This window comes from Physeter macrocephalus, chromosome 5 (genome assembly GCF_002837175.3).
Source record: "Physeter macrocephalus isolate SW-GA chromosome 5, ASM283717v5, whole genome shotgun sequence".
Taxonomy (NCBI): domain Eukaryota; kingdom Metazoa; phylum Chordata; class Mammalia; order Artiodactyla; family Physeteridae; genus Physeter; species Physeter macrocephalus.
Window position 1 is genome coordinate 42671594 of NC_041218.1, and position 12350 is coordinate 42683943.

Here is a 12350-nt window from a genome sequence, read left to right on the forward strand (position 1 = left end):
TGATTCACTTTGTTGTAAAGCAGAAACTAACACACCACTGTAAAACAGTTATACTCCAATAAAGATGTTAAATGCAAAAAAAAAAAAAAGGCACAAAAGGTACAGAGTCAGAATCTGTAGGTTGTACTGTGACACTAAGCTAATGAGTCTGAAAAGGAGTTTCTATCTCCTCAGCTTTCAAAATTACAACCTGAGCTACACAGAAATAAGCCATATGTCCAATTTATTATCAACTTCCCCAGTTACTGGTGAACTTGATAAAAACAATTAGATCTTATTTCCAGTAGGTGGCAGTAAAACTCTGCCATGTGGTGCCCAAGATGTTCACTGGCATTAGTGCATACTTGGTCAGTCTCACTTAATTTAAAAGATAGCATAGTGGTTAATGAGTGACTTCAATTACATAATGCCTCTGACAATGGAGACTAGGTATTGCCTGTTTTGCTGTTTACAAGCTGGCCTTTCCTTATGCCTTCCTGAATGTTATATGTATTGTCAATAATCATCTAACAGTTCCAAAAAATCCACAGGCCATATAAGAAAAAAGCCCTCAATATGCTTGAAAAGCTTGGAGCCAACCATCAGAAGACCCAGTCAAGTTGTATGGGTCCTACATCAGATTCAGATAAAACCTTAGGCATGACATGGATAAAGACTATTGAAAGTTTTCACTAGGGAAGTAGAATAAAGGTGACTTTATAAAGTTATCACAATGTACAGAATTTTTAAATGGCACCTATGAGAACCTGTTTCTGGAAGCAGCAGTACTTACCAATTAGGTAGGTGCTCAATATAAACTTCCTCATTTTGCAGTCTCCAAATTCAGTAGGTTATTCTTAACTTCCTAAAACCAAACTTTTCTGGTTAGGGGTGTTAACCCAATCTCTCTTAATATAAGAACCAAACCAAACAAAAAAAACCCTGCACATTTACTTACAGTTATTCCTGAATATCTGATTCTGGTCTTGAAATAAAAGCCAATTTTTTTTTTCTTTTAAGCCATTTGCAGGGCTTCCCTGGTGGCGCAGTGGTTAAGAATCCGCCTGCAAATGCAGGGGACACGGGTTCAAGCCCTGGTCCGGGAAGATCCAACTACCAAGCCTGCGCTCTAGAGCCCGCGAGCCACAACTACTGAAGCCCGCACGCCTACAGCCAGTGCTCCACAACAAGAGAAGTCACCGCAATGAGAAGCCCGCGCAACGCAACGAAGAGGAGCCCCCACTTGCCACAACTAGAGATGCACACAGCAGCAAAGACCCAACGCAGCCAAAAAAAAAAAGCCATTTGCACTATAGTGTATTCTCCAATAGCAGAAAGCATTTTAGGATTAACAAAAGTTTTCCAAGACAATCTTTAACTAGTGATGGCCATCAAATAAGCATAAGTATTTACTGCAGTATTCTTAAAATCATGTTTTTAATGCCCTATAAGATCTGCTTTAAAAATAGCACTCCAGGGTGAACTTATATGTAAAGTCAAGATTCTGTAAGGTGAATAATCTTCCTAATATGGTTTACACTTTATATCTACATATCTTTGAAAAGCAACAAGATCTTTCAAGCTTACTGATTTGTTTAAACCCATCAGCCTCTGATGTAAACAAAAATATTGGCTAATCAGAAATATCAGTAACTTCCTTCTGCTTGGATCATTAATTTTAAAAAGTAACAGATATGGTGAAACTTTTTAAGGTAACAAACTGTGTTGCATTAATTATACTTAAAATATCATAAAGCATTTTGTTGAAATCTATACATTTGACCTTATAGTGAAAAGAAATTATACCACCCTCCTTCCAATGAAAAAATTTCAGTCCAAGGACTTGTGAGTTCACCTGGGGAGTTGAAATTCATTCTCAGAGAAATAACGTGTTAATAGGAGACAGAAATGAGTAGAGAGGTACTATATCCCATTAGTTAGAAAATCAGGGCGTATGCATTCTAAATGAAACATACAAGAGAAAAGATAAGAGTTACAATCATGGAGGAGGCAAATTCAAGTTGAAAAGCTTCTTCTCAAACACACTGTACACTCTTGTATATCAACTGTAGAATATTTAAGACCCCATGCTCAGTTACATCACAACATTGTTTATTATGTGAATTTTTTACAATACAAACAAAAAAAATACAGAAATGCAATATATGAATACAGCTAAATGCAGAATGGTGACTTTTTTTCTTTTCAAGAGGCCATGATTCCCATTTCTAGTAAAATAAAGAGACTGCACATAGGTAGAAATAGGTTGGTTGTTAGCTTCACAATTTTGCCTAGAAATGATCTATAAATGCATTTTTTCCCCCTGCTACTTACCATAAAGTGTAAAAGGGAATTAAAGGAAAGTTTCCTTGTTGGTTCCTACCATACGAAAGATGCTATATTCTATTTTAGCAGGGCCAATATATGGAAAATACCTAAATTAAATGTTATTACAAAAATGAAGCAGTAATGAGATTCTGGCTAAAGAGGGCACTAAATGAGAATAATATATATTTAAAGAATCCAAAACAAACAAAAAAAGAGGTTGTTATAAAAAAGCTCTAGATGCGTTGTAAGCATATAAGTTTTTTTTTCCATGTGTATTTTTAAACAATGGAAGTGTCAAAAAATAGGGTCAACTGTGTTAGACTAAATTACATTATTGTATATGTTGCACTGAATGTAACCTTTGTATTATAATTATCATAAAGAAGCACAGTTTGCATCATATTATGGCAATTTATCCTCAATGAAAACCTTCCAGAGTCCTTTTATTTTGGAATATCCTGTAAACAATCAAACTACCAGAACATGATTGTACAACAGTAAAATGTTTTCTTGCACTAAATTGAAGACATCTGTTTAATAAAAAAAGAAAACATAGGAAAGGTACTTAGAGCTGTTAGTTTCTAAGTACACAACACCCTAGACAATTAAAGGCATCTTAATCTCCGTCAAGAACAAAAAATAATAATAATAATTTTTGTCATGCTGTTAAATCCATCATTAAGGATAAAACCGGTGCAAATTGGTCAAACGGATCCAACAAACACTGATGTCCAAGCTGGCATGTTGGCAACTAATATGTAACTGGTGGTCAAAAGAGGGTTTAAAAGATCTTCCCTTTCTTCTTGTTCTTTTCCAAGGTTCTAAATGATTAAAGGAAAATAATCAAAATGAGTGACCACTTTATAAACATAGATAACATACGGTAGCAATAGCTAAACCAACTACCACTGTGTTGGATTTTCAAACACTACGTTTTCATTTAAAAATTAGAATATTTAAAGTTAACAATAAGGACAATGCTAGTCTATAATATTATTTTCTTGGACAAATATTTGACAAAATTCCAAGACAAACAGTAAAAAACATGACAAAAACCCATTTTTGATATACAAGCACAATATTTCCTAAATGAAACTGCAAATCAAAAAAGATCAACTGACATCAACCAGGGTATCCTTTTCTCCTACTGCCATTTGCATTCTGAAATGCTTCACTTTTACAAACATATTTTCTTCTTCCTTGGGGAAAAAGTTAATAGAAGGATAGTGTTGAAAATCTTGAAAATGTTTAGCAGTGAGGGTAAACTGTAGAATCCTTATAGGGATACAACTTTTCAGTTTTAAATGGGACTAATGAGGAAAAGAAGAAAACTAAAGTACAAATACTACTGATTTTTGTGTAAATTAAGAGTAACTAATTAGCTGCATTAGGAATTAGATATCCAAAATTTTATCTTAATGAAATAATTCAACACAATAAAAACATACCTCTAAATGTATAAAAGATCTTTGTAGCAGTGTTCTCTATGTTTGCCAAAAATTAAACACAACCATTATGTCCAACATTTGATGGGAAAAGGTAAGCAACTGATTATGGTGAATCAACTGAAGAGAATGTTAAGAAGCTACTTAATTATAATTATGAAGATTGTTAAGTCATGGAAAATGTTTACAGTGAAAAAAATACTGTTATAATAGACTGCATCCATCTATATAAAAGATTCATCCATGAAAATTATTTGTCCTTGGGATTTACCATAATGGATGATGCCTTTTTACATGTTATTTTAATGTTTTTAAAATAAATAGGAAAATAATTCTTTAAAGCATTAATACACACATTTCTTGGGAATCTGATATTAAATACCTTGAAGAGTTCTGTTGCTCTAAAATACGTTGTTGGGCTTCCCAATTTGCTTTCTCATCTTCAAACTGACGACGTTTTTCCTCTAATTCTTTGTGCTGTGCTTCCAAATTCTTTTTCATTTGCTCATGGCGCCGTTGAAGCTAATTCAGAGCACAATATATAAAATAAAACTGAGAAATCAGGAGCAGAAGTACATTTCATCCAGGCATCCTAATGTTAACAGTATGAGCATTCAGTTCTTATGCTATAAATTTAAAGTACCACCGGGTTTTAGCACTGTCTAAAATTTTAGCACTGTCTAAAATTCCTCTGCCTATAGGACTTACCACCCAAAAGGCCAGTGATCGAAGAGAATAATCTTGGTAAACAGGGAGAAAAAGAGTACAATAAGCTACAGTGTGTAGCACTTTATAATGGGCATACCCTATCTTATCATCTCATTTTTCCTTACTCACAAACCATGTAGGAAGCTGGGCAGGGAAGAAACCATTGCTCCCACTTCATAGATGACCAAACAGTTGCAGAGTTTATGTCACTTGCCCAAAGTCATTAGCCAAAAAGTGGCAGAACCAGGATTTGAACCTATCTCATAATTCCAAGCTCAGAAAGCTGAGACAAGTGAAAAGAAAGCAAATAGATGAGGATCTAAGAGTTACAAGATCACGGGATAAGGTCCCCGATTCTTATAAAACAGTGGTTCTCAAATATCAGTCTTCGTACAAATCACCTGAATGCTTGTTAAAAATATAGAATCCTGGACCTCACACAGACATACTGAATTAGAATCTCCGGGTTTTTGTTAAGTCTAGAAATCTACATTTTCAAGAAGCCCCCGTGATTCTAAAGCAGGTGGTTCTTTCTACATTGAGAATTAATGCTATAAAGAATGCTGGCTGGGGCTTCCCTGGTGGCGCAGTGGTTGAGAGTCCGCCTGCCGATGCAGAGGACACAGGTTCCTGCCCTGGTCTGGGAAGATCCCACATGCCACGGAGCGGCTGGGCCCGTGAGCCATGGCCACTGAGCCTGCGCGTCCGGAGCCTGTGCTCTGCAAAGGGAGAGGCCACAACAGTGAGGCCCGCATACCGAAAAAAAAAAAAAAAAAAAAAAAAAAAAGAATAAAAGAATGCTGGCTGAAAAGTGGAAAACACTCATGCAAAGTAACTGCAGAAACAAAGAGCTTATCTAATGGTTCATTAAATAATTCATTTAGGTGCTAGTTAATCCATTTCTGAGGAAAACAGTCATAGAAAAAAAAACTACAACGAATAACTAAGAACTATTAATATTAAAAACTTTCAGATGTGCAAGAACTATGTTTTATTAAAGACTGTATTATACCAATGAATTAATATCTTGAATTTGGATTGTAATTTCGCATACAACTTGTTTTCTTAATTACTTTGTAAACCCACAAAAAGTGACTTCATATTCATTCCCATTCCAAATTATTTCATGCAGTTCTTACAAAACAAAACCATCTAAGATATATTTAAGCAAACATGAGTCAAATTTGAGGTAACATCTTCCTGATGACAGCAAACAAGTTACTAAGAAAATGTCAGAAAATAGGAACACAGGAAAATGCCTTTGGTTATTAAGAAAAAAAAATGCAAGGGAATTATATACACAATTCAGAATAGTCACCTCTGAGAAGGAGAGAGAGGGATACAATAGGGGAGAGACACAAAGGGGCCTCAAATGAACTGATGATGCCTTATTTTTTTAAGCTGGACCATAGGTTCACGAGTGTTCATCATTCTTTACCAGTACATTTCTGTCACATATACGTATCTTTGTGTTAACTGCATGTAGGTTAAAAGTACAGGTCACAATCCCTCACTTCCTAGAAACCCTTGGGGTTAGATGTGTTTCATAGTTCAGAATTTTTCAGATTTCAGAAAGCCAATACTACTTAGAAAGGTCTATATACTCTATTTACAAAACAACCCCTGGGCTGTCTAAGGTAGCACCTATAACAAACACATTACTATTTTTTGCAGTGAAGTATATAAATATTCACATCAAGTGGGATAAAACTATTAGTTCTATGTCTGGTTTTGCAGTTTTCTGAAATTGTGGATACATGACTGTGGACTTGTCTAGTGATTAAGAACAAAGTTAAGTGTATTCAAATAATGGCTTAAAGCTATGCAACACAGACCAAGTTAATTTATCTTTCCTCTCATGTAAAAAAGGGAAATGGACAATAATATCCATCTTGAAGGGCTGTGGTATGAATTAAATGACATAATCCATGAAAGATGCTTAATACTGTGCCTGATACACTGTGCTGCTGGATATTAGCAACTGTGCCCCAAACAAATATTTCTAGCACTTGAGAAAAAACAGTATTAAACAAGGTTAAATAGGTTTCTTCACCTATGTATTTACACACTTATATGGCTTACTGACTTAGGAGAAACTTGGTCGAGATCTCTTTACAGGTCCTTTTAATGTTAATAAAGATTCTATCCTTCAAAGAGCAGTTAAGTTTCGCAAAACTCTGTTTTCACCATTCACAGTAATCGTAAAAACTCTCAAAGGGTTCTATAACTACAGTTTTATAATTGTTTGTTTATAACATTTACTCTTAGGAGCAGGCCCTAAAATATGTCTATACCAAATGTAAATTCAACTCCTTTTAGATTTTCATCATAATCTAAGTGTGGAGATAATGCAGACTCTTGATTACTCCTGTTTTTATTCACCTTCTGATACGGATTTTCCAGATTATTTATTAATTAGTGAAGGGGTAGAGACACGGATGGATAGATTTAATAAAAAGCTAATTAATAAAAAAGACTAAACTTAATCTCCTAAATGTCATCTTAATAACAGATGCCAGGGATGTTAGTTCTGCAGTGCTTGGTAGTCTTAGACCAGGAAGAGCTACTCTGTATCCCCACTGAATTAAGCATACGATAAATATAACAACAGTGAAAGTTTTCTTTAGTAAGAGATTACATGAAAAGCCCAGTGATTTAAGAGAAATCTAATGTGGAATAAAAACATTTCCTCAAAATTACTGAATACTTTACTCCATGCATTCCATCTACTCAGTGGATCAGAGTACTTTTGGTTATGTATTTAGTCAAAGAAGGTTTATGTATTTTATGCAGTAATTCATTACAAAAGCAAAGAGACCAACTGTAAGGATCTAACAGACTAGATCGGAGTCTCCTTTTAATATATTTAAACACAAATACTATTATATTAGTGGAGTCACACATAAACACAGGGATCTCACTGAATTTTATCGTTAAAAGTAATTTTTAAAGTATTTCATATTAATGTCATCCCATATATTTAAAAGTAATTTTCAGCACAATGATAATAAATCTGTGCTGAGAAATTATACTGAAATTGTTGATTTATTTTGTGTTTACCTAGAGTTTCTTCTACGGCTCTTGGACATCAAGCCAACTACTTACTGTATAGATGCTTGTGTTAGTGTGTTTTTTTCTCCATCTTTTATTTCTTATCACTTATTGAAGGATATGTCTTCATGATCTTTTTGATTAATAGAAACTAAATATATGCCTCAACATCTAGAGAGATTCCAAGGTAGTGTATCAGCTTGCTGGAATGCTTTGTCACTACCCTACCTGATTTTTGTAACAGTGGGAATTATGTTGACACTATATTACAAATAAGGCCCAACTCATTTATAAAAATCACATTTCTTCATTTTTTCCTCTGTCTGTAATTTACCCTGGCATGCCTACAGTTTAACTAAGGTTCTTTCTTTTTCATTCATATGCAAATAAGTCTGGTCTATTATTATTACCCTTACACTAGTTTTTATTCTTACATGCACCCGAAACACTGATCTTTACTTTTCTTATATTGACTAGATGGAATGGCTTATAATTTCATTTCTTATAACTTGTTAATTATAGCTAATAAAATTTATTATAAGTATTCTATGTCTTCCTACCAAGTATACTTGTATTCAAATACATATTAAAATATATATTATTGTAAACATAGTGCTTGCTTTTATTTTTCCATTTTATTGTTAGTGTATTATATTTGAAAAAATCTGGAGAAAGGTTATATTATCTATGAATTTTATTAAAGATATTTTTTAAAGGAATATTGTGCCTATAAAAGGTGAAAATATTAGATTGATTACCTCAGCTTCAGAGTCCTTCAGTTTTTGAACTTTTTCTTTGACCTTCATCTCAAACACCTGCTCCATCTCCATCTCCATCTTCTTCATCTTAGCTACATGCTCCCTTCTTTCTTCTTCCATTTGTGCAAGAGGGCTCCTGTGAACATTAAAGATAATCATTAAATGTCTAAAAATGAAAAGTGTAATACAAAACTCAGAAACAGTGATGAAAACAAATGAGCTGCTGTGTGCCATTACTAAATTCTCTGCTGTTTTTTGAAAATAAGTTTCAAAATAATTTTTCAATTATTCTGACACCACCTTAAATGACATGGAACACAGATTTGAAGTTTTATATACGAACATGTTAAAAATTCTTTAGAAACTTTTAAAATTTATAAATATTTACAATTTAGAACTTCCTTCCATGAAGTTTCATAGCTAAACTTGAAAATCTCTAGTGAATAATTATGAAAATAGATCTACCAAAGGCAACTATTAGCAGACTGCTTCTCTAAACCTAATACTTATCAAATCTAAAGATAACACATAAACTGTAGAAGGAAAATGGAAAGGACACATTCCCTAAATACATTCTTAGAAAGGAAAAGTAGAAGAAAATTACTTAATTTTGTATTTTAAACAAAATTTTAATGTGAAAAAAGGTACTGAATGAAGTCAAAACACGTAGAATATTTTTAGTTCTACAGCTTTCCAAGTGTTATAATCTCTCCTTTTAGACGACTACTGACATCAAAATTATTCAAACCTATTTCGGTTACTAAATTGATATGCTAGAAAAAACTACCAGGCAATACCTAGAACACTCTTCGTTTAGGCAAGTAGAGTATTTCTAGGCCACTTAATGTAATTTTAATGCTCTTGAAAAATTCATTCCACCTATGTCAAATATTTTAGTGTCTTAAGTTTTAAAGATGGTCAGTGATCACACACACATGAGAGAGAGAGAGAGAGAGGGAGAGAAGAAGCAAATGAGTATCTTGACATTTCTGAAATGCCAAACAATAGACACAAGCACGGTTAAATAAAAGTAGTTCACTCTATTGACATTAAACTCCACAGGCTCAAATCTCTGCACAATTTTGTTGAAAATTTTCATGTTGAAAAATACTACAAATGAGCTTTATGTGAAGGCTAGTATATTTACAGACACAAGGGAATGCCGAAGTATCAGTAACCTATTACAGCTCCAGGGAGGAAAGAAAAGTGGGCTCTGTGGCTTTCACGATCTCTAAAAACAATTCAATACACTGGGACAACTTAAAAGAGGCAGGCCCTTTTCTGACTTTATTGATAAAACATGTTTATTTTGCCTCCACAAAAGAAGGCTTTGACCATTTAATTGTACATATTAAATTGGTGAACTTTATCTCAATAAAGTGGTTAAAAAGTTAAATCATGGCTTAAAAACAAAGTCAGGCTTTGTATTTCATCTGTAACTTCAAGGCTAGTCACTTTAATCCTAATTTGACACACTCTTGATTATGGTGACTTCTCTCCTTACAAGGCTGAGTATTTTGACCATTACAACACTAATTCTTCCCTCTCAAGGAGGAGGACATGAGAGCAAGATGGAAAATATTAAACGAGCAACAGGACAGAAAGAACACTGGCTACTGATTTTTCTTAGCAAAAAGGAAGGACAAAGATGTGATGCACTGTTGTGACCAAAAGGATTTGTTTTTGCAGTTAGTGTTAGACCAAAATGTTACTTAACTAAAGGATATTCCTTCACCAAAAGAAAACTTACAAACCTTCAGTATGTCTTAACAATTAAATAATTAATCAGAAGTTCTGAAAATGAAAATAAACCAAACATTAACTTAAAGAAGAATCAACATTCAAAAAGTGAGGTAAACTGAAATAAATTTTAAAGTGTAAATATCATTATTTCATTAAAAGCCAATAAGGCCCTTCACATTAATATATTTCTCATCTTTATGGCAGGTGTTTTTGATATAGGGGCCTCGGACCTCTTGGGCAGAGTGTCAATGAATGCCCTGAAATGACATACCAAATAAATGTGAGTTTGTGTTGTGTATTCATGCAAGCATTTTTCCAGTGAGAGGGTTCAAAGCTTTTGTTTGATTTCTGTAAAACTCACTTCTGCCACTCCCCAAAACATTTTTAGGCTCTAGAAAAAAATATACTCTAATAACGATTTTTGAATTGGCAGTCTTAAATAACTGAAACTGTATGTTTAAGCAACTTAGATTATCCAGCAATACTGCTGCAATTTGAAAACAAATAAATATATTGTACAAAGTTATAAAAAACTAGAATTTTAAAAAATAAATTAGAATTCACACAGAATTGAGATTTTAAATATATACTCTTACTTATAATAACCTATATATAAAATGCTCATTTAATTTCACCCTTGGGCGGAATAAGGCAATCCATATAAATGTAAAGAATATGCAGTATAATTTGCACATGAAAAGGCTACCACTTACCAAGAGTAAACACTGTCATCTAGATTATTATTTAAATAACTCTTGGGGAAAATAGAAGACTGCAGAGGAACATGCTATGATGTTTTGAAATTTGCTTTTAAATTCAAAATTTAAATATTAAAAATCTTCACATACTATAACTGCTTATGTCTTGAGAAAAACAACCACTTACATGCCTTCAACTGTGTCATATCTAAAAGAATAAAAAATACAGAGACTCAACACACTTAAAGTAAACCACACTAAAAGCAGCAACTAAAGGCAAATCCACAGATTTCACAATAAAAGTATGTGCCCTAAAACCAAAGTTTATGGACAAATTTGTTGAAGCTAGTTAATTTCTTTTCCAAATTCTGTTAGTAATCCCTATACCAAATCATTATGAAAATAAATAGGCTGTGTGATTATCTTCTGACAGCCTGCTCAAATTTCTAAACTTATTTAAATATGTATACTTTCAAAGAAATCAGCAATATTTCGCATTTGAGATACTTTAAGCTTTTCAGCCTTGTAAAACTACTTGACTCCTTAACCAAATGAAGTGATATTCCAATATTATAAGAAAATGGTTACATGTATCTAAAATGAATTTTTGGAAGCCTCTCACCAGTCAAAATGATGTTTCAAATCTAATTTTTAAATTAATTAGCACCCCAATTCTAGTCATTTTTATTAAAGTGATATTTAGAAAACTGTAACACAAAATTGTGCTTATAATATAGAAAATGCAGGAAAAAGGATCACTTTTAAAAAAATTAATTTTATTTTTTATACAGCAGTTTCTTATTAGTTATCTATTTTATACATACTAGTGTATATATGTCAATCCCAACCTCCCAATTCATCCCACCACCACCACCACCCCCGCCACATTCCCCCTCTGGTGTCCATACGTTTGTTCTCTACATCTGTGTCTCTATTTCTGCCCTGCAAACCGGTTCATCTGTACCATTTTTCTAGGTTCCTCATACATGCATTAATATATTTGTTTTTCTCTTTCAGACTTACTTCACCCTGTAGGACAGTCTCTAGATCCATCCACGTCTCAACAAATGACCCAATTTCATTCCTTTTTATAGCTGAGTAATATTCCATTGTATATTTGTACCACGTCTTCTTTATCCATTGGTCTGTCGATGGGAATTTAGGTTGTTTCCATGACCTGGCTACTGTAAATAGTGCTGCAATGAACTGGGGTTCATGTGTCTTTTTGAATTCTGGTTTTCTCTGGGTATATGCCCAGTAGTGGGATTGCTGGGTCATATGGTAATTTTATTTTTAGTTTTTTAAGGAACCTCCATACTGTTCTCCATAGTGGCTGTATCAATTTACATTCTCACCAACAGTGCAAGAGGGCTCCTTTTTCTCCACACCTGCTCCAGTATTTGTTGTTTGTAGATTTTCTTTTGATGCCCATTCTAACTGGTGTGAGGTGAGACCTCACTGCAGTTCTGATTAGCATTTCTCTAATAATTAGTGATGTTGAGCAGCTTTTCATGTACTTCTTGGCCATCTGTATGTCTTCTTTGGAGAAATGTCTATTTAGGTCTTCTGCCCATTTTTGGATTGGGCTGTTTTTTTTTATATTGAGCTGCATGAGCTGTTTATATATTTTGGGGATTAAT

At 33.5% G+C, this 12350-nt stretch overlaps 1 protein-coding gene across 2 annotated transcripts in view; it reads right to left on the bottom strand.

The window, feature by feature from the left end:
• Nucleotides 1-2077: 2077 nt before the first annotated feature.
• Nucleotides 2078-12350, bottom strand: part of SEPTIN7 (septin 7) — a 75820-nt gene continuing 65547 nt past the window's right edge. For both annotated transcript variants that reach the window (XM_024127341.3, XM_024127336.3), the window contains exons 11-13: nt 8270-8405; nt 4135-4274; nt 2078-3128 (exon numbers count right to left, since the gene is read on the bottom strand). In XM_024127341.3, coding sequence (XP_023983109.1) covers nt 3089-3128; nt 4135-4274; nt 8270-8405 — 316 coding nt within the window. In that variant the 3' untranslated portion in view covers nt 2078-3088. The remainder of the gene's footprint in view (nt 3129-4134; nt 4275-8269; nt 8406-12350) is intronic.